This window comes from Dendrobates tinctorius, unplaced genomic scaffold (genome assembly GCF_039654945.1).
Source record: "Dendrobates tinctorius isolate UK_male_01 unplaced genomic scaffold, ASM3965494v1 ptg000059l, whole genome shotgun sequence".
NCBI classification, from domain to species: Eukaryota; Metazoa; Chordata; class Amphibia; order Anura; family Dendrobatidae; genus Dendrobates; species Dendrobates tinctorius.
In genome coordinates, this window is record NW_027361727.1 from 16,471,545 (window position 1) to 16,495,597 (window position 24,053).

At 43.0% G+C, this 24,053-nt stretch overlaps 2 protein-coding genes across 3 annotated transcripts in view; one reads left to right on the forward strand and one right to left on the reverse strand.

Annotated features, from left to right (window-relative positions):
• CNIH2 (cornichon family AMPA receptor auxiliary protein 2) overlaps positions 1-23,823 on the reverse strand; it is an 81,883-nt gene extending 58,060 nt beyond the window's left edge. For both annotated transcript variants that reach the window (XM_073578479.1, XM_073578478.1), the window contains exon 1: positions 23,700-23,823. In XM_073578479.1, coding sequence (XP_073434580.1) covers positions 23,700-23,780 — 81 coding nt within the window. In that variant the 5' untranslated portion in view covers positions 23,781-23,823. The remainder of the gene's footprint in view (positions 1-23,699) is intronic.
• A 56-nt stretch (positions 23,824-23,879) lies between these two features.
• Positions 23,880-24,053, forward strand: part of SF3B2 (splicing factor 3b subunit 2) — a 51,381-nt gene continuing 51,207 nt past the window's right edge. The window contains exon 1 of the mRNA XM_073578476.1: positions 23,880-23,984. The gene's annotated coding sequence lies outside the window, so the exon portion shown is untranslated. The remainder of the gene's footprint in view (positions 23,985-24,053) is intronic.

The window sequence follows — 24,053 nt, forward strand, 5'->3', positions numbered from 1 at the left end:
TCCATAGAGCATCTGAGCTGTCACTCACAGCACTGACAGCCCGACTCGCCTCTGCTATCCATAGAGCGTCTGAGCTGTCACTCACAGCACTGACAGCCCAACACGCCCCTGCTATCCATAGAGCGTGTGAGCTGTCACTCACAGCACTGACAGCCCGACACGCCCCTGCTATCCATAGAGCGTCTGAGCTGTCACTCACAGCACTGACAGCCCGACACGCCCCTGCTATCCATAGAGCGTCTGAGCTGTCACTCACAGCACTGACAGCACGACACGCCCCTGCTATCCATAGAGCGTCTGAGCTGTCACTCACAGCACTGACAGCCCGACACGCCCCTGCTATCCATAGAGCGTCTGAGCTGTCACTCACAGCACTGACAGCCCGACACGCCCCTGCTATCCATAGAGCGTCTGAGCTGTCACTCACAGCACTGACAGCCCAACAGGCCCCTGCTATCCGTAGAGTCTGAGCTGTCACTCACAGCACTGACAGCCCGACACGCCCCTGCTATCCATAGAGCGTCTGAGCTGTCACTCACAGCACTGACAGCCCGACACGCCCCTGCTATCCATAGAGCGTCTGAGCTGTCACTCACAGCACTGACAGCCCGACACGCCCCTGCTATCCATAGAGCGTATGAGCTGTCACTCACAGCACTGACAGCCCGACACGCCCCTGCTATCCATAGAGCATCTGAGCTGTCACTCACAGCACTGACAGCCCGACACGCCCCTGCTATCCATAGAGCGTCTGAGCTGTCACTCACAGCACTGACAGCCCAACAGGCCCCTGCTATCCGTAGAGTCTGAGCTGTCACTCACAGCACTGACAGCCTGACACGCCCCTGCTATCCATAGAGCGTCTGTGCTGTCACTCACAGCACTGACAGCCCGAAACGCCCCTGCTATCCATAGAGCGTCTGAGCTGTCACTCACAGCACTGACAGCCCGACACGCCCCTGCTATCCATAGAGCGTCTGAGCTGTCACTCACAGCATCCTAAGACACAGCGAGTGGCGGAATCGTGACAAGAACTGCTTTCTTTTTTCTAATGATATTAAAGAGATAGAGATTTAGGATTAAAATAACATTTAGTTTCAAACCACCCCTTTAATTGAGTTCAGTTCTGTAAAACAGGCTCCACATGTCCCAGCATTAAAGGGGTTTTCTCGTCTAGAAAAACCAATCCCCCAACAGCAGTTCGTTTAAAAACAAATAGATTTTCTTTACTCACCCTCCCCAGGTCCAGTACAGAGTCTCTGGCACTGTTCCTAATGTCTTTTATTGTCTGCAGTGCTGATATCACTTCCACAGCGCTGCAGCCAATCACTGAACCCAGCGGGTCTGCCCGACTTCACGGCATACGCCGTTCAGAGCCTCTGATCTCAGTGGTTGGCTGCAGCACTGGTGATGTGATGTCAATGGTGAAGACAATGGAACAATGGGATCAGAAGAGGAGACTCTATCCTGGACCTGGGGATGGTGAGTTAAGGACATTTTTTACAAAGTGTAACCGGGGGACAGGGATTTTCCAGAACTGGAAGACTCCTTGATGCAATTTTCCAACCCTAGATAACCCCCACCATATAGACCATCTGTAATTGGCTTGGTAGGTTTACAGTATGAAGATTTTTTTTTTCTCCATTTATTGAGTTCTATTCCCCGATGGAAGGAAAGCTGCTAGAAAACATGACTGACGGCAGTGATAAGGACCTTATTCAGCTGTCGGTTCTGCCGTTGTCAGGTAATATAACCGCCAGCAGACAAAACACAAGCGGAGAAGCGAGTGGAGGGAGGGAAGAAATGATCTACACCACTCAGACATTTATACTGTAGGTGTCCACATTACATCTGCAAATCAGAGGTATAGCGGGAATGATAGTTCTGACCAAAAACCTCCGGTCCGGACAGGACTTGTGGCCGAAATACGGATGCAGAAATGTGGCCTCGTTATGGCTGTCTGAATGAGGTCTTACTAGGGAACCCTTTCATTCCACAGCAGGTAAAACTCATAATACACCAAGTTCCTGAAAAGAGCTTGAAATATAATTCTCAATGTATTCTAGGGATTATAATAATATTTATGAAAATAATCCCGACAGAGACTATTTTTTTTGGCATTCTATAATCAGTTCCATGGAAGAACACTACAGTAAACCTCATCAAATCTGAAACGGTTGGATAAAACTCATTTGCACAAGCTAGACATTGGTCTTGGACAGACTCTGCAGTTTGTATGACTTGCTGTTATGACAATGTAGCAACTCACTCGGAAAATAGATAACACACTAAAAACTGCAACTGACCTGTCACAACTCTGTTGTCAGAGTACATGGGGCCAGGGGCTCCTTCCCTGTCTCCAATAGCTATCTCTGCTTCCCGGATTTCTTCTAATGGTGAAGATGCTGGGGCCACATACCTTGCTGAACTCCTGAATCAGCCCTATATATGTCCCCCTCCCTCACTCAGGGAAGGTGGGAATAATAATGTATGTATATACACAAACCAGACGAACAAGGGAGGACGTACAAGGATAAATTAAATACCAAACATACAAATGTGCACTCACAGACAGCAGAGAGGAACACAGTGGAGAAAAGGTGGGTAAACCAAATAGGAGCTGAATAGCAAAAAATAAATATTTATGTCTATTGTGATTTATGGTTTATTGCTATTTTTGCATGTATTTCATTTAGTGATAGGAAACAAAGAGTGGTTATTAATGGGGCATACTCAGATTTGGCCAGGGTTACTAGTGGAGGACCACAGGGTTCTGTATTGGGCCCCCTACTATTTAATATATTTATTAATGATCTAGTGGATGGCTTACACAGTAAAATATCAGTATTTGCAGATGATACAAAACTATGTAAGGTAGTTAACACAAAGGAGGACAGTTTGCAACTACAGACAGATTTGAATAAATTGGAGAATTGGGCTGAAAATGGCAAATGAGGTTTAACACAGATAAGTGTAAGGTTATGCACATGGGAAGGAGAAACAGATGCTACAATTACTTACTAAATGGGAAGCTGCTGGGGAAATCAGACATGGAAAAAGACAGGCATCTTAGTCAATAAGGAGCTAAATTGGAGTGCCCAGTGTCAGGCAGCTGCCACCAAAGCAAATAGAGTCATGGGATGCATTAGAAGAGGTCTGGGGACACGAGATTAAAACATAATTCTCCCTCTGTACAAATCACTCGTCAGACCACACTCGGAGGATTGTGTGCAATTTTGGACGCCGGTGCTCAAGAAAGACATTACTGAACTTGAAAGGGTTCAAAGGCGGGCTACTAAAATGATAAATGGAGTTGGTTCACTACAATAGCCAGAAAGGTTATCAAAATTAGGTCTATTTACTCTAGAAAAGAGAAGACTTAGGGGAGACTTAATATATATGTACAAGTATATCAGAGGGCAATACAGAGATCTCTCCAATGAACTGTTTGTACCAAGGACTGTGACAATGACAAGAACAAGGGGGCATTCTCTTCGTTTGGAGGAAAGACAATTTCTGCACCAGCATAGAAGAGGGTTCTTTACAGTAAGAGCAGTGAGGCTCTGGAATTCTCTTCCTGAGGAAGTGGTGATGGCCAACTCACTGAATGAATGTAAGAAAGGAATGGATGCTTTTCTTGTGAGTAACAGTATAGAAGGTTACGAATAAGGCTAGTTTCACACTAGCGTTTTGGAGCGCAGCGACGACCTGCGCACGGCCGCCGCTAAGCCCCGCCCCCTGTCGCGCCCGCCGGTAGCTCCGCCCACCGGCGCATGACGCTGCATGCGCCCTGCGTCCCCTATCTTTATCACAGGGGGCGCAGGCCGTGCGCAGTATGCGTTTGGCGGCGCATGCGCCTTTTTGACGGTGCGCCGACGCAACCAAACTGCAGCAGGTTGCGTTTGGCGCAGGTCGGCGCACCGTCAAAAGGACGCATGCGCCGCCAAACGCATACTGCGCACAGCCTGCGCCCCCTGTGATAAAGATAGGGGACGCAGGGCGCATGCAGCGTCATGCGCCGGTGGGCGGAGCTACCGGCGGGGGCGCGGCAGGGGGCGGGGCTTAGCGGCGGCCGTGCGCAGGCCGTCGCTGCGCTCCAAAACGCTAGTGTGAAACTAGCCTAACAGAATATTATAGGTAGATGGTTGACCCAGCTTAGGGGAAGGAATTTTTTTCCCTATGGAGAAAATTGTCTTCTACTCTGTGGGATTTTTGCCGTCCCCAGGATCAACAATGCAGAACAGCTGCACTGAAAATGGGCTGAATTAGATGGACATAAGGTCGTCCTTCAGCCTTCAAAACTATGTTAAACTATGTCTGCAAACATATATTTCTTATTTATATGTTAGCTTTGTTTAGCAGCATTAATTGCTTAGGTCTGACTAAGGTGAAGCTAATTAATTACCTGAAACTGGGTGTTCACTCTGCAGTCTCCTCATGTATTCATTTATTTAAGCTTCCTAGTTTTGATAAGATATACCTATGACTAAGGACAAGTAATATCTGTCTGAAACGCGTAAGGTAGCCTTGCCTGTCATGGTGGCTTATTAATGTGATTTTAAAACCTTCCTAATAAATGTGAGTTTTATCCTTTTTTCACTAATTTTGGTGCTGGAGACCCCCTCTTTTTTCCTTTGGATTTGCAAATAGGAGCTGGTAAGGATTTGTGTGGCGCCCCTGAGGTTCAGTCGCCACAGAGGTACAGCACCTCCTCCTGAGGTGTGGTACCCCACCATCCAGGTAAGGTGGAGACACCTGACCACGCTCCAACACCTGCATCCCACACAACATAGTAGTGTAGCAAAGCACCCTTTGGTGGCTCCCTGCTTGGAACACGAAGCGTGCTGGGAGGCGGGAGGAGCTTAGCCAGCACAAGAGAGCTAGGAGGTCAGTCTGTGAGAGGAGATCCCGAGTGGGATGGATTGAAGGAAGTGCTGCAGCCGACCTCAGTGATCTGGGTCCACTGGCACAGGAAAGAGATATTCAGAAAGCCTAATTCTCCATAAGAAAGATAGTTTTGTACGGAACGTAAGGAGAAGAGAACTAAGGATTAGGGTTAGAGCAGAGCCCTTCCTCAAGTTCTCAGTGCATGGCCGGGGTCCGGTCTCCGAGGTTGTATGGATACTAATGGCCCTGCAGCAGACACCGGAGGAATAAAAGTTGTCACCACTTTATTCCCACACCAGACTTGGGGGCACAACAGCATCTATAGTGAGCCGGGACTTAGTAGCAAGGAGTCCCCGAAGCAGGCTACAGCTGTCTGCCGTACAAGTAGAGTTCTAAGAACATCTGAAAGGAGGAACTCCAGTGTAACTCAGTACTAGGAGTACTTCATTCAAAGGTGCTATAAGAGGAGACGTTCAGAAAGGCACATATGTTGGCGGAGTGTTGGAAAGGAGTACTTCATCTTGCTTGGAGGTTGACTGAGCTCCTGACCTGGAGGACACAGCACCGAGGCGGACACCTGTATGCACAACAGACTGTGAGTAAAGCTTTGGAACTACATGCCCTGGTGTCCTCCACTTATTCCTGCGCCAACCCACTCAGCACTGCTACACCTCTGTGCTTAACACTGCACCACTACGCTCTCCTCACAATCTCTCCATCTACACTGCCCTGGGACTACAGCCCTGCCTGTGGAGGGCTACACCATCATTGCTGCACCACACCATCTGTCCCAGAGGATCTGTCTGCAGCATCGGCTTAACATCTTCATTGCCGAACACCACAGGTGTCGTTACAAATCATTCACTTAAAAACTTTAATCATCATCATCCACACGCTCAACATTCCCCATTTTACAATGGATGCCCAAGGCCACGGACCGGGTCACCGCCGCCGTGACATCTCCCATTGAAACTCCAACGGGCCCGGTACCGAGTACCCCACTGCCCTGGGTGAGGGCGATCCATTTGCAGACAGCCAAAACACCAAGCAACAGTTACAGATTAACACTCCAAATGCCTCTACCAACAACTAACTCCTCCACTCTACATCAGGCAGTACAAGACAAACACTGGCAATCCAGATTTCCAGAGGCCAGTATATAGAGGAGAGAGGAGTGGCCAATACTGAACAGCAGAGATCATCCAAGCAGGAAGCTTCAGAGACTCTATGCTGAACAGTTTATAACTCTTGCACTGCTAACAGAAACCTGAACCATTTAATAATAAGAGGAAGTGCTTCTAATCAGTGCAGGAGTCTGTAAAGTCAGACAATGTGGTCTTCTGCTACTGTGAAAGCTGAGATAGCCCTAATCAAGGACTAGATGATGGCAACTTGGACCTATGTTGCCTGAAAGGCCTTTGAGTGCTTCACGTTACTCCTAAAGAACTGGAGGGCAGAGCAGAGGGCAAATTACCTACAAAAGGGAAAGTGTGCTGAAAAAAGGAAAAGATCCCAGCATGAGTAAAATAAACCACGAAATACAAAATAAAGGCTTAGATACGTACTGCTAGAGAATATGTCGCCTACTTCCAAAAAAAGAAAGAAGATAGGTGCAGGGTAAAAAAACAAATAGAGAGATAAACCCTAGCTGGTTTTTCACTGATTGGCTTAAACTACAACAGTATGGCTGAACATCCACAAGAAACTGTCACCAGCAGGGGAAAAATATATAGACGCACCCAAAAGGTGAAAGGACAGACAAATGAGTAAATGAAAACAGCTGTTACCCTGAAAAGGCTGAAGCAAGGATAACAGAAACTAAACACCTAGGGAAAAGGTGTATCTGCTGTGGCTCGACAGACAGAGACGCCAACCTCAAAGCACAGGCTCAAGGGTTGGAACTCATATGCATGATGCTCACTGTGGCCCTGACAATGCTTTATATTTGCAGTAAGATACTGCATTGGACTAAGCAGTCCAATTTTGTTCACTCTACCGTCCTAATAAAACAATTCAGGAAAAGTGACGCGTTTTGAACAAAACATATCGCCTTTAGTCACAGCATTATCATTTCTGTAGTTCTGTCCTATCATAGGAGAATAAAATCAGGAATCGTGAACACCAGTAGAGCATGGGTCTCTATCATGGTGTCCTTTATTTTACTGCACATTATTTTTGTCCAGACCTGTGACAAAGATGCTGAGCAGAGTCTCCAATGCAATTGTGAACAGAGTCTTAGAAAGAGTGAAAATAAACAGTGACTATATTCAGCCATGTCTAAGCAGACACATTTTCAGCTCCTTATCTTGAACTTTCCCCATAGGGGTATGTTTATACTGATTTTTTTATGGGAGATTTTGGAGCAAATTCTGCCCTAAAATTGAAAAACCTCTTTAAAAACTTTAGAATCATAGAATCGTAGAGTTGGAAGGGACCTCCTGGGCCATCTGGTCCAACCCCCTGCTCAAAGCAGGATTCGCTAAATCATCCCAGTCAGATGTCTGTCCAGCCTCTGTTTGAAGACTTCCATTGAAAGAGAGCTCACCACTTCTCGTGGCAGCTTGTTCCACTCATTGATCACTCTAACTGTCAAAAAGTTTTTTCTAATATCTAATCTGTGTCTCCTCCCATTCAGTTTCATCCCATTGCTTCTAGTCTTTCCTTGTGCAAATGAGAATAAAGTTGATCCTTCTACAATGTGACAGCCCTTGAGATATTTGTAGACAGCTATTAAGTCTCCTCTCAGTCTTCTCTTTTGCAAACTAAACATTCCCAAACCCTGCAACCTTTCCTCATAAGACAGGGTTTGCAGACTGGTCACCATTCTGGTCGCTCTTTTCTGAACTTGCTCCAGTTTGTTGATGTCTTTTTTAAAATGTGGTGCCCAAAACTGGACACAATATTCCAGATGAGGTCTGACCAAAGAGGAGTAGAGGGCAATAATGACTTCACGTGATCTAGATTGTATGCTTCTGTTAATACATCCTAGAATTGCATTTGCTTTTTTGCTGCTGAATCACACTGTTGACTCATATTCAGTCTGTGATCTATTAGTATACCCAAGTCTTTTTCACATGCGCTGTTGCTTAGCCCTATTCCTCCCATTCTGTATAAGTTTTTTTCATTTTTATTGCCTTTCTGAAAATCGACCTAGAAAACTCACTGTGCTCCTTTTTTAAAATGTTTCTGCTTGAAAAAAAACCTCCAAATTTTTCTTCTGAATCAACCAAAGTAGAAAAAAAAAATGCCTAAGAGTGGAAAAAAAGCAGAAAAAAACCAAAGAATGCACCAAAAGCCTTTTTCTTTTTTTTTTAAGCATTTTATTGATAGAATTTATAGATTCTTAAACCTCAAAAAGGCACATGGCAGAAAAACTGTGTTAACCTTCCCTTATGAGTGTGGTCACAGAGAGTTTTTGCTAAGTTTTTGGATAGGAAACTCCAAAATTTTCCTCCAAAACTTAAAAATACTCAAAAAGTTTTTGCTCTAAAATCTCAGCAAAAAAAACCTTCTCTCTCCCCAAAACACAAGTCTATAGAAAAACATTGCAAAATGTACATGCCCAGAATTTTTTTGTGTTGGTCATTCTATATAGTATATTTTTGATCAAAGGCTTTATTTTTTAAAGACCACATGCTCTGGGAATAATAAAAACAAAAAAAAAAACAAAATAAAATTGCATACAAAATATTATGAAAAATATATAAAATGCATGTTTAATTTTTTATGTGCAGAAAAACCCGTATCTGCGAAGGAGTCCTAAAATTATGCTTTGCCATGCCAATTGGATTCATTCCTGGTATAAGAACACTGCAAGCAAAAAAAAAACTGCATCTAAAGGCAAAGTGTGAATATGGGCTGAAAAGGTGATGGGAGATTACTGTAATAAAGAGGTAAACAGGTTTATTATCAGGAAACACTGAACAGCGGGTGCTAATATTCGAGCCCTGGGCAGGAATCACACCTGCAGTTTTTAAACCAAAGCAAAATGTGGATCTGTAAAGAGTTAGGGAATAAAGGAAAAACCGAGGCCCCCGATTCTTCATTGTCTTTGAGCCTTTTTTCTGGAGTAAAAATGACATTTTTATTTGTATTTTACTCTTTATTTAATTTGAGTCTTATTTATGTTAGAGTAAAGGGAATATGTTGTCTGGAAATTATGTATTGTTTCAATCAGCTTTTTTGAGTTACTTGTATTTTTTGTCTATTTCTGATTTTTTTTATCACATCATGACCTTTGTTAAAAAAAAATATATATATGTATATAAAACCCTAATCTTGCAATTTTCACACTGGCCACTGGGGCTCTTTCAGAATCTCTAACTTCTGTAGTTTCACTAATAGTTTTCTTCTTACTCATTATCATCAGAGGCAGGATTGTGATGAGTGATAACACTTCTGTATACAGTTGATAATACAGGATCCCTCATTCACAATTAGTGATGTCACAGCTCACCTCCTCCCCCTCCTGTACAATGACTGACAACACCTCTATATACAGTAGATAACACAGGATCCACCATTCACAGTAGGTGATGTCACAGCCCACATCCTCCTCCTGTACAATGAGTGATAACACCTCTATATACAGTAGATACAGGATCCCTCATTCACAATAGGTGATGTCACAGCTCACCTCCTCCCCCATATAATGACTGATAACACCTCTATACACAGTAGATAACACAGGATCCACCATTCACAATAATTGATGTCACAGCTCACCTCCTCCCCCTCCTGTACAATGACTGATAACACCTCTATATACAGTAGATAACACAGGATCCACCATTCACAGTAGGTGATGTCACAGCCCACATCCTCCTCCTGTACAATGAGTGATAACACCTCTATATACAGTAGATAAAAGGATCCACCATTCACAATAGATTATATCACAGCTCACATCCTCCTCCTGTACAATGTCTGATAACACCTCTATATACTTTACAGTACAGTGGATAACACAGGATCCACCATTCACAATAGGTGATATCACAGCTCACCTCCTCCATCTCCTGTACAATGACTGGCAACACCTCTATATACAGTAGATAACACAGGATTCACCATTCCCAAAAGGCGATGTCACAGCTCACCTGCTTCACCTCCACAATGACCTTTGCACATACTCCAGAGATGCTTCAATATAAAAGATAAGGGAGAGTGCACACAGTGCGGATTCAGCTGCGGATTTTTCCGTGCGAATTTGCAGGGAAAACTGACCTACGGTTTTCCTGCGGATTTGCCAGCGGTTTGCCCCTGCGGTTTGACACCTGTATAATGGAACAGGTGTCAAACCGCTGCGGAATCCGCAGAAAGAATTGACATGTTGCAGATTTAAAACCGCAGCAAATCCACGTGGAAAAATCCGCAGCATGTGCACTTTGCTTGCGGATCCGCAGCGGTTCCACATAGGCAAATCCGCTGTGACCCGCAGCAAAATCCGCACCGTGTGCACACACCCTAAGAGTCTGTTCATCGCGGCTACATGCATGTGTTATTTCCTAAAACAACAGGAAGTCTAAAAAAGCCCTAGTGGGCAGTGTAAAAATTGCAAGGTTAATCATTTTTATTTTTGATAAAGATTGTGATAACGAAAAAATAAACCTTTAAAAAAATGTAAAAAAAAAAAAAAGTAACACAAAGACCTGAATTAAACAATAGGTCATTTTCTGATGACACATTTCCTTTCATTCTACCTTTATTGTTCTTCGCCATTCGGGGCTCGCTTATTGGTAATTCTGATATTTTCATCTAATTAATGATTTTCATTTTTTTTTTTAACCTGTCTCAAACTTTTTATACAATTGTAACCTACTGGAGAATAAAATCTTATATTTTATAGGATAATGCGACCTTTTTTGCTCTAAAAGAAAGGTAAAAGGAAGACAAAAAAAATATCCTTATTTAATTTTGCCAAAAAAGAGGAAAAAGGAAAAAAAATCTGCTAATCACGAATCAGGACCTGAGACTTCTCCTCCCTGGATCTCTACAGATCCTTGTGTACAAGCGACAGTCAGCAGAGAAGAACCGGGAAGGGGAATGCGCCGAGCCGCTGTGCGCATGCACGGCAGGCACAGCTATTATTATCAATGTGCATGCGCACATACACGGCCCAAACATACGCTGTCGTTGATAAGCTAGGGAAGTCCCCGAGATGCAAACTGAGGGGGCACAACGGTGCATCTAGCTTATGGCCACGCCAGCAATGCCATGGGTGCACCAAGGACCCCTTATACTTTGCTAGTATGAATTTTATAGGGGCGACGTCCCCTAGGTCACGCTAAGGGCATTTTGGTGGTGGCAGACTCCCTTTAATCATTGTCGCTGTAGAGCCCTTTAAGGGGGCTCCTGGTACCGTAAGGCACGCCGCCTGCAGGCATCCCCGGACCTCTTATTTATAATGCAGTCATATATATATTAGTATTTCAATTTACACTCTAAAAAGTCGTCCTGAAATCACGTGATTCGCCGTCAGCAAATCAAAGTTCTGGAGAACGAAGCAGTTTGCTGAGAACGGTTCAGCCAATCAGAACAAAAGTCTCCATGGCAACTACATTCCCGGACTTTCAATAAAACAGGCTGGAATCTATATTTCTGGCGTGACTTAACGCTCAGATCGGGAATGAAAAAAAAATCACAAGAGGCTCAGCTGATTTATTCCATACAGATGGGAAAAGCTCCAGTGCATACGGAATATTTACATGTGCATAGCGGGTATAGGACCGGAGAAAATCGGTCATATATACAGCACTGGGCAAAAGTTTTAGGCAGGTGTGGAAAAAAAAATGCTCTGAAAAATAGAAGCATCCATTTTTTATCTTTTTATCAATGATCAAAATGCAAAATGAAAGATCAAAAGAGAAATCTCAATCCGATCGATATTTGCGATGTGACCACCCTCTGCCTTCAACGCAGCATCAGGTCTTCTAGGTACACTTTCATAAAGTCAAGGATTTTGTAGGATTTCTAACAGATTATACCAAACAAGTGTTAATGATCAGTATTTTCATATGTACGGTAGGTAGAAACACAATGATTCACTGAAACAGAAATAGGTATCATATCGCAGACAACACGCCATGGAAAGACTGAGCACTGCATCACCAAGGTCTCTCCCAGGCAACAATGTCAAAGCATCCTGAGGTTTTAAGATGTGCTGTTCCCAGATCTTTTGAAGAAGCCCCAAGAAATGGGCAATGTTAAGAGCTGTAGACACAGTGGTTAGCCAATGAAACTTAGTGTAGCAGATGAAAATTTACTTCACATTAAAACCAGAAAATGTCCAGCAGTAACATCAGCTCAGAATTGGAATCAATCCGTGGGACCCATCTACACCCATCTAATGGTCAGTGAAGTCTGGCCAGGAGTGGTCTTTGTGAAGACTCAGCATCAATTACGCCACTTGCAGGGGGGGGGTGAAATATTCTTAATTATGCCAGATATACAATGCATTTGTTCAGTAAATCAAGGGATATGAGCCATTATTTCATGTGAGACTGTCCAATGACCCTTTTTTGTATGCTAATTTGTGGAAAGGCTGATGATCATGGATTGCATCATCAGCTCCCTGCGGTGTACTAGTCTGCATCACTGGGAAGACAATTATGAAGTCTAATTGAACAATCGAACTATAAGGGAACAGCCATGATTACCTCCCTCCAATCCTGTACGACAATGCCATGAAATAGGAGCTGAGGGTTATACAGTGAAGAGTGAAAGAGTAACAATGTTTTGAACTTTTGCCTTTCAGGCTTGATATCTCACCATCCACTACTGCTTTTATTGTGAGACTACCATCATTTATAGACAATCATCTTGGCTATCTCATATACAGTATAAATTTGACTTGTATCTCTTTAGCATATGAATAATTATGCAGATCCTCGTCATGTTACTGCATTGTTACTGTTTTGCTCCTGGTGCTGGAATAATCTTTTTCTTTCTGAATACTACAAATTACAACCTGTTCTCACATTTCCTAATAGCTCAGTGTGTTATTAGGTTGATTCCCAAGTGAGAGGTCACTGGTTCCAATCGACGAGCTGCCATGAAGAAGAATTCCCAAGAAAAGAGAGAGAGCATCATCCAGCTCATCAATAGTGGTCTCCTGGGTAAGAAAATTGCCAAAGTGCATCATGTGAACTCCATGACAGTTGGAAGAAAGCAAAATGAAGTCCTTCCATCCATTCAGAAGCCAAAAGGTGGACATCAAGGCAAAATATCGGAGTCAACAAGTCGGATCATCCCAAGGTCTATCAGTTCTGGCACGACAAACACGGGAGTGGGGGTGACTCGTATGCTTTGCAATTGTGAGATCACAGACGTCCATGCAAGAACCGTGCGTCAGACGTTGCACAAGTCTGGAATGGCGTCTCGAAAAAAAAGTTGAAGAAGTCTCAACTTTAATATCTTCATAAGAAGCGTCGGTTCGAGTTAGGAAACAAGTATGAAAAGTGGACAGTAGGAGATTGGAAATGGGTGATTTGGAGAGGTGACACAGAAGTCAACTGACTAGGCTCTGATGGGTGTAAATGGGTCTGGAATAAACAAGGGAAAAAAGGGGCCAACGGACTGAAACATTGAAGGAAATGTCAAGTTCGGTGGAGGAAGCCCTGATGATATGGGGTTGTTTCACAGCCAAAGGCGTTGGATACTTGACCAGGATCGATGGTGGTCTCAATGTTGAGCTATATGCGAGTATCCTACAGGATGATGAGTTACTTCGTATACTCAAGTACTATGGGTATGAAGAGGGTGAATTTGGTTGGGATAGTTGGCCCTAGATGCTCCGAAGTTGCGGAGGTTGTAAGGGTGAGACTGACACCTGCACCATCTTGTATCCTTGCTGGGAATGTACTATATGTTGTTGACTGTCGGAGTGTGGTACCCTAACCCTGTTTTTTCTGAGTAGTGTTGTTCCCACAGGGAAACAGTATGGGCGTTCAGTGGGATTATCTTTCTAAGGACATCCAGACCAGTGGACGAGCACATCCACTGACCCTCGTGTCTCCATGACCTTCATGAAAGAATTGTAGCCAAAAGCCCAAACCTTTAACATAGAAACAAGCATAAGTGACTCATTCATGCTGGTAAACATGGGAACCGGGGTGCAAAAAAATGGCAACAGGTGCTCTCGGCTGATGAGTCAAAAAGGAACATTTTACCATTTTTTGCCCAATAATGAAGGTCTCCAGGAATAGTGTAGCGTGGTGGAGGGTCCTGCAGTTGGGACTGCAGTTCAGCAAATGGATTTTGGGATGTGGACAGGATGAATGGTGTCTTGAATGCTGAGAAATACAGGAAGATAATTATCCATCATACAGTACCATCAAGGAGGAGTCCGATTGGTTTCAAATTTATTCGACAGCAGAACCATGACTCCAAACATCCAGCCAATGCCATTAAGAGAGAGGAGTCGTGGAAGTGATGATCCGGCCCCCCGCAGAGCCCTGATATCACATCGTCCAGTCTGTCTGGGCTCACGTGAAGAGACAGAAGGATCTGAGTGAGCCTCATACACAGAAGATCTGGGGTCAGTCCTCCAAGATGTTTGGAGCAACCTCCTGCCGAGTTCCATCAAACGAGAGTGACCTATGAGAACCGATGAAGGCAAAGGGCAGCCACCAAGTAGCGATCAGATTTAGATTTCCTTTTTGTTCATTCTCTTTGTATTTTGATAATCGATATAAAGTATTATCTCTTCTATTGTTGATAGCTTATTACTATGCAGCATTTTTTTTCACATCTACCTAAAGCTTTTGCACCGGACTAGAGAGTGCCGGTCATATGTATCTGGTAACATGAACATCATATATAGGACTAGTGATCCCTGAATATTTGCAGATCCTTTTATCCACCTGGATCCCTCTCGGACACATGGCTTTCATGGTTCTGTTACTAATATCCATCCAGATCTTTCATGAATCCTCAGATGTCAGTGCTGAGATGCATGTAGCATTCCAGCAGAGATTCGCAGCTGCGGCTCCTCAGCGTTGCATTACCAGCACTGTCATTTCAAGCAATTTACACAGGAAATTGTTCCAGCGTCCTCCTATTTAGGTGCAAGCAATTCTTTGAACTTTTAAAAGGAAGCTGTTCTATAGCCGCCTGCTGTGCCGCACTTATTGCAGCAGCAGCTTGGAAATAGGACAGCAGGACATTACGTGCCAGTATGGTAACCATAGTGCTGGCTTTGTGCAATTTTTTGCTAAATAGTTTTGTAAAAAAAAAAACACAGAATTTACGCTGGATCCATTGCCAGATCTTTCCCACTCTATTAGGCAGATCCTATTCAGCTCTATATAAACAGATCCTATTCATCTCTATGGGACAGATCCTATTCAGCTCTAAGGTACAGATCCTATTCAGCTCTAAGGTACAGATCCTATTCAGCTTTATGGGACAGATCCTATTCATCTCTATGGGACAGATCCTATTCATCTCTATGGAACAGATTCTATTCAGCTCTAAGGTACAGATCCTATTCAGCTCTAAGGTACAGATCCTATTCAGCTCTAAGGTACAGATCCTATTCAGCTCTATGGGACAGATCCTATTCAGCTCTATGGGACAGATCCTATTCAGCTCTATAGGACAGATCCTATTCATCTCTATGGAACAGATCCTATTGCCCTCTACTCCTCTTTGGTCAGACCTCATCTGGAATATTGTGTCCAGTTTTGGGCACCACATTTTAAAAAAGACATCAACAAACTGGAGCAAGTTCAGAAAAGAGCGACCAAATGGTGACCGGTCTGCAAACCCTGTCTTATGAGGAAAGGTTGCAGGATTTGGGAATGTTTAGCATGAAGAAGAGAAGACTGAGAGGAGACTTAATAGCTGTCTACAAATATCTATAGGGCTGTCACATTGTAGAAGGATCAACTTTATTCTCATTTGCACAAGGAAAGACTAGAAGCAATGGGATGAAACTGAATGGGAGGAGACACAGATTAGATATTAGAAAAAACTTTTTGACAGTTAGAGTGATCAATGAGTGGAACAGGCTGCCACGAGAAGTGGTGAGTTCTCCCTCAATGGAAGTCTCCAAACAGAGGCTGGACAGACAACTGACTGGGATGATTTAGCGAATCCTGCTTTGAGCAGGGGGTTGGACCAGATGGCCCAGGAGGTCCCTTCCAACTCTACGATTCTATGATTCTATTCAGCTCTATGGGACAGATCCTATTCAGCTCTATGGAACAGATCCTATTCAGCTCTAAGGTACAGATCCTATTCAGCTTTATGGGACAGATCCTATTCAGCTCTATGGGACAGATCCTATTCATCTCTATGGGACAGATCCTATTCAGCTCTATGGGACAGATCCTATTCAGCTCTATGGGACAGATCCTATTCAGCTCTAAGGTACAGATCCTATTCAGCTTTATGGGACAGATCCTATTGAGCTCTATATCAACAGATCTTATTCATCTCTATGGTACAGATCCTATTCAGCTCTATAGGTCAGATCCTATTCAGCTCTAAAGGACAGATCCTATTCAGCTCTATGGGACAGATCCTATTCAGCTCTAAGGTACAGATCCTATTCAGCTTTATGGGACAGATCCTATTCAGCTCTATGGGACAGATGATATTCATCTCTATGGGACAGATCCTATTCAGCTCTATGGGACAGATCCTATTCAGCTCTATGGGACAGATCCTATTCAGCTCTATGGGACAGATCCTATTCAGCTCTAAGGTACAGATCCTATTCAGCTTTATGGGACAGATCCTATTGAGCTCTATATCAACAGGTCCTATTCATCTCTATGGTACAGATCCTATTCAGCTCTATAGGGCACATCCTATTCATCTCTATTGCACAGATCCTATTCATCTCTATGGCACAGATTCTATTCAGCTCTATGGCATAGATCCTATTCAGTTCTATCGCATAGATCCTATTCAGTTCTATGGCACAGATCCTATTCAGCTTTATGGGACAGATCCTATTCAGCTCTATGGGACAGATCATATTCATCTCTATGGAACAGATCCTATTCAGCTCTATGGGACAGATCCTATTCAGCTCTTTGGGACAGATCCTATTCAGCTCTATGGGGCAGATCCTATTCAGCTTTATGGGACAGATCCTATTGAGCTCTATATCAACAGATCCTATTCATCTCTATGGTACAGATCCTATTCAGCTCTATGGGACACATCCTATTCATCTCTATTGTACAGATCCTATTCATCTCTATGGCACAGATTCTATTCAGCTCTATGGCATAGATCCTATTCAGTTCTATCGCATAGATCCTATTCAGTTCTATGGCACAGATCCTATTCAGCTCTATGGGACAGATCCTATTCAGCTCTATGGGACAAATAATATTCAGCTGTATGGTACATATCATATTCAGCTCTATGGGACAGATCCTATTCAGCTCTTTGGGACAGATCCTATATCAACAGGTCCTATTCATCTCTATGGTACAGATCCTATTCAGCTCTATGGGGCACATCCTATTCATCTCTATTGCACAGATCCTATTCATCTCTATGGCACAGATTCTATTCAGCTCTATGGCATAGATCCTATTCAGTTCTATCGCATAGATCCTATTCAGTTTTATGGCACAGATCCTATTCAGCTTTATGGGACAGATCCTATTCAGCTCTATGGGACAGATCATATTCATCTCTATGGAACAGATCCTATTCAGCTCTATGGGACAGATCCTATTCAGCTCTTTGGGACAGATCCTATTCAGCTCTATGGGGCAGATCCTATTCAGCTTTATGGGACAGATCCTATTGAGCTCTATATCAACAGATCCTATTCATCTCTATGGTACAGATCCTATTCAGCTCTATGGGACACATCCTATTCATCTCTATTGTACAGATCCTATTCATCTCTATGGCACAGATTCTATTCAGTTCTATGGCATAGATCCTATTCAGTTCTATCGCATAGATCCTATTCAGTTCTATGGCACAGATCCTATTCAGCTCTATGGGACAAATAATATTCAGCTGTATGGTACATATCATATTCGTCTCTATGGTACAGATCCTATTCAACCCTATAGGGCAAATCCTATTCAGCTCTACTATACAGAGCCTATGCAGCTCTATTGGACACATACTATTCAGCTCTATGGGACAGATCCTATTCATCTCTATGGGACAGATTCTATTCAGCTCTATGGGACACATCCTATTCATCTCTATGGCACAGATCATATTCAACTTTATGGGACAGATCCTATTCATCTCTATGGCACAGATCCTATTCATCTCTATGGCACAGATCATATTCATCTCTATGGGACAGATCCTATTCAGCTCTATGGGACAGATCCTATTCAGCTCTATGGGAGAGATCCTATTCAGCTCTATGGGACAGATCCTATTCAGCTCTATGGGACAGATCCTATTCAGTTCTATAGGGCAAATCCTATTCAGCTCTACTATACAGAGCCTATGCAGCTCTATTGGACACATACTATTCATCTCTATGGGACAGATCCTATTCATCTCTATGGGACAGATCCTATTCATCTCTATGGGACAGATTCTATTCAACTCTATGGGACACATCCTATTCATCTCTATGGGACAGATCCTATTCAACTCTATGGGACAGATCCTATTCAGCTCTATGGGACAGAACCTATTCAGCTGTATGGGACAGATCTTATTCAGCTCTATGGGACAGATCCTATTCAGCTCTATGAGACAGATCCCATTCAGCTCTATGGGACAGGTCCTATTCAGCTCTATGGGACAGATCCTATTCAGCTCTATGGGACAGATCCTATTCAGCTCTATGGGACAGATCCTATTCAGCTCTATGGGACAGATCCTATTCAGCTCTATGGGACAGATCCTATTCAGCTCTATGGGACACATCCTATTCATCTCTATGGCACAGATCATATTCATCTCTATGGGACAGATCCTATTCAACTTTATGGGACAGATCCTATTCATCTCTATGGCACAGATCATATTCAACTTTATGGGACAGATCCTATTCATCTCTATGGCACAGATCCTATTCATCTCTATGGCACAGATCATATTCATCTCTATGGCACAGATCATATTCATCTCTATGGCACAGATCCTATTCAGCTCTATGGGACAGATCCTATTCAGCTCTATGGGACAGATCCTATTCAGCTCTATGGGACAGATCCTATTCAGCTCTATTGGACAGATCCTATTCAGTTCTATAGGGCAAATCCTATTCAGCTCTACTATACAGAGCCTATGCAGCTCTATTGGACACATACTATTCATCTCTATGGGACAGATCCTATTCACCTCTATGGGACAGATCCTATTTATCTCTATGGGACAGATTCTATTCAGCTCTATGGGACACATCCTATTCATCTCTATGGGACAGATCCTATTCATCTCTATGGGACAGATCCTATTTATCTCTATGGGACAGATCTTATTCAGCTCTATGGGACAGATCCCATTCAGCTCTATGGGACAGATCCCATTCAGCTCTATGGGACAGATCCCATTCAGCTCTATGGGACAGATCCTATTCAGCTCTATGGGACAGATCCTATTCAGCTCTATGGGACAGATCCTATTCAGCTCTATGGGACAGATCCTATTCAGCTCTATGGGACAGATCATATTCATCTCTATGGGACAGATCCTATTCAGCTCTATGGGACAGATCCTATTCAGCTCTATGGGACAGATCCTATCCAGCTCTATGGGACAGAAGTTCCATATTATTTCAGTTCACTCTTCATAAATTCTACCAGTGTCATTCTTTTCATTCTTAGTATTATGAATGCCCACAGATTAGGCTTGTCTATGGCAGAAGTGAGGCAGAACAGAGCAGCTAAAAAGTAATCAACCCGCAAGATCAAAGGGGAAAAAAAAATAAGTCAAACGCTCTGAGTTATGCCTTATATATCATTTTTCACTTACCGGCATTGATTTTCTTTTTGCTAATCTAGGGCTCATGAACAAGACCGATATTCTTATACAAGTGCTATCCATGCTTTTCACTCGTACCTATGATAGTCTATAGGGCTGTGCACATGTCTGATCTCTTTTCTTGGACCGTATGGTCCGTGGAAAAAGAATGGGCGACACGTCCAATTTTGATCCAAGGGATCAAAATCGACAATGCAAATCTATGGGTCCAAGAAAATATGGGACGGCGCGAGGCTGGACATCTGCGTCTGATTTTCACCGACTGACGGAATGGAGAAGACGGAGAAAACGTTTCTTTTTCTCTTACGAAGGAGAAAAACTGACGCCGCTTTGATCAAGCTCTGATCGGAATAATAGGTCAGTTTTTCACGTACGCGGACAAATCGATCGCGTGAACCTTCCCTTAAACGCAGATTCTCAGCTTTCTCGCCTTCAAAAAAAAAACCCCATAGGCAATATTAAAAAAAACAAAACTGCATTTTTGCCATGACGGAATATGCCCTAACTCCTTTCCCTTATACATATTCCTCTTTTATGTTTTTGGCTATGAGTTTGGCCAAAGAATAATCTGGATCCATCCTAAAAAAAAACCAGAATTTTAGGAATTAATGAAATATTAATTATTTATGTAAAAGGAGTGAAATCAGTAAAAGTTTCGGAGCAAAAAAAAAATAAAAAATGAAAAAGCCAAACTAAATGGATAAATAGATAAATAACATATATATATATATATATATATATATATATATATATATATATATATATCCTGCTCAAAAAAACAAGGGGAACACATCCTAGTACATTGTGTTGGTTAACTAAATAGATAAATAAATAGGTAAAATATAGGAAAAATGCGAAAAAGCCAAACTGAATAGATAAATAACTAAAATATATAAATAAAAATTAGATATATAATATATACCTACTGTTCAAAAACAATATAGGGAACACATCCTAGCACATTGTGTTGGTTAACTAAATAGATAAATAAATAAGTAAAATATATAAAAAAATAAAATTATATAATATGTGCATATATATATATATATATATATATATATACCCCCACATTAGTGCAGGCAATCTGGCTGCCGGATCTGTTCACGGTGCATTTTCTTGCCAAAAATGGTTCATTCTTTTCCTCTTTTCATGTCACATACGGTTTACCTCACCCTGACGTCTTTATGATTTCCTATTATAAATCAGCATTAAAAGATAAATATCTGGCCGGTATATTCCTGCTAATGGCGCCGTTAATAAATAGTTTTTAACTACGGTAATTTAAAAAATGAAAGATCTGAAACTTTCTATATATTTCTTTTTTTTATTGAAAATTTGGAAAAAAAAAAGAATCACAAAATCTTCCAAATATAAATATTTTTCACTATGGCGATTGTGTTGCAAATCTCAGGTTCTATTGTTCTGAAGGCTGTTTTATAGCGAGACAATGTATCAATGCCTTCTGTAAAAAAAAAGAAGAAAAAAAAAACCACACACACAGAAAATAGCAATTTAGACAGGTAGGCAAAAAGGGAAAAGTATGGAGGAGACGGGGAGAATGAGGGGTGACCAAAAACAATGGGAGTAAAGGGGAAGGATAGGTGACGGGAGATATGGCAGGGGGTGATGCACCGGATCTGTGCCGTACAGAAGGTATGCCCACTTCTCTGGGTACCACTTTATAAACATATGCAGTTTCCATGGAAACCGGATCAGTCTCCACAGCAACAAAGAGAAGCAGAAACATAAAGGATGAACACATGGGGGAGGGTGGGGGGCTTAGAAAATGTGGCACCGACAATTATACCCCCCCCCCATATCTGTATGTATGTTCAGTGTATCAATGCAGAATGGCACGTACAACGCTGGAAATAATATCATAAATCAGAGCAGTATGGCACCTGGCAAGCATCGCAGCCAGACAAACCGGCGCAACAATAGGATGGACAATAGAGGAAAAAGAAGATATATATATATATATATATATGACATACAGTCACCATCTGACTAGACATACTGACAGTGGAAAATGCCATGTTCCAAAAATTAAGTCATATATCATATATTGTTATCTCAGAACTGCAATTTAGTTTCACTCCCATATACTGCTCAGTAGATAAGTGCCATGCACAATACTGGCTTCATACACATGGCTCAGTAGATAAGCTTCATACCATACACAGGCTCACTAGATAAGTGACATGCACAATGCTGGCTTCATCGTAACCAGAAATAATAGAACAGTGCCATACCCAATGCTGGCTTCATAGAGATGGCTTAGTAGATAAGTGCTATACCCAATGCTTGTTTCAAACACAGTGCTCAATAGGTAAGTGCCATACACAATGCTGGCTTCATACATGGGCTCAGGAGATACTGTAAGTTCCATGCATAATTCTGGATTCATACCAGGACTCAATAGCTAAGTGCTTTGCACAATGCTGGCTTCATACACATGGCTCAGTAGATACGTGTCATGCATAATGCTGGCATCAAGCACAGGGTTCAGTAGATAAGTGCCATGTACAATGCTGGCTTTATACACAAAGCTCAATAGATAAGTGCCATGCACAACACTGACTTCATACAAATAGCTCAGTAGATAAGTGCCATGCATAATGCGGACTTCATAGAAAGGGCTCAGTAGATAAGCTTCCTACACAGGCTCAGTAGATAAGTGTCATGCACAATGCTGGCTTCATTCTCAGGACTTGTGTGCAGATGGCAGTGCACAGGCTTAATAAATAAGTGCACAATGTACACAGTTTCAGTAGATAAGTGTCATGCATAATGTTGGCTTCATACACAGGGCTCAGTAGATAAGTTCCATGCATAATGCTGACTTCATACGCAGGACTCAGTAGATAAGTGCCATGCATAATGCTGACTTCATACAAATAGCTCAGTAGATAAGCTTCATACACAGGCTCAGTAGATAAGTGTCATGCACGATACTGGCTTCATACACAGGCTCAGTAGATAAGTTCAATGCGTAATGCTGACTTCATACACATGGCTCAGTAGATAAGCTTCATACACAGGCTCAGTAGATAAGTGTCATGCACGATACTGGCTTCATACACAGGCTCAGTAGATAAGTTCAATGCGTAATGCTGACTTCATACACATGGCTCAGTAGATAAGCTTCATACACAGGCTCAGTAGATAAGTGCCATGCATAATGCTGACTTCATAGAAAGGGCTCAGTAGATAAGGTTCCTACACAGGCTCAGTAGATAAGTGCCATGCATAATGCTGACTTCATACACATGGCTCAGTAGATAAGCTTCCTACACAGGCTCAGTAGATAAGTGCCATGCATAATGCTGACTTCATAGAAAGGGCTCAGTAGATAAGCTTCCTACACAGGCTCAGTAGATAAGTGTCATGCACAATTCTGGCTTCCTTCTCAGGACTTGTGTGCAGATGGCAGGGCAGCCATACCTAATACCATGCACCCACTCTCAGATAAAGTTCCCTGGATGTCAGAATGTTTTATAAATACTATTAAAAAATTAATAAAAACTCTCTTCTCTATTGATCCTTTCATTATTCTCACCAGGAACCTGGAAAATAGATTTTTTTTTTTTTACTAGTTAACTATCTAGTGCAAAACCACAGCCAGCCTGGGGAGGACTGAGGACAAGTGGCTCAGTGATCATGACTGCAGAGTCAGCGAGCTGTGTGGCTGCGCACCTGAGCCCTGCCCTTCATGGACAGATGCGCCCACACCCCGGGGTGCCAGCTCTGGGGGCCATCCTCCTCCTTTCTGGATATTTGGTTGCCCCTATTGGTGCCCTCTCTGGGTAAGATCAATGATTATCCCCCCACACACAGCTCAGAGCCCCCGCAGTGCAGCCCCCCACAGTTGTCAGACTTACATGCCAGATGATGAAGAAGATGAGAGAAGCGCAGAGCACGAGGGTGAGCATGTAACAGAACGCGGCGAAGGTGAACGCCATGGCCGGGGCAGGAGAGGAGACACTTCAGGAGAACTCCGGCCAATGCTCCAGATCCTGGGGGCACAAGTCCATCTGACCGGGCAGTGCTGGGGGGACAGCGCAGCACTTGGGGTGCAGGACACCAGCCTCCGGCCACTTCCCAGCTGTCTCCGAAATATTTGGATCTAAGCAGCAAAGTTGCAGCCCAGAAGGGTGAGAGCGCAGGTGAGTGTGGGGTGGGCCTGGCTCAGCCCCTAATGCTGCCGCTCCTCTCCGCCATGGAGCCTGGCTGTG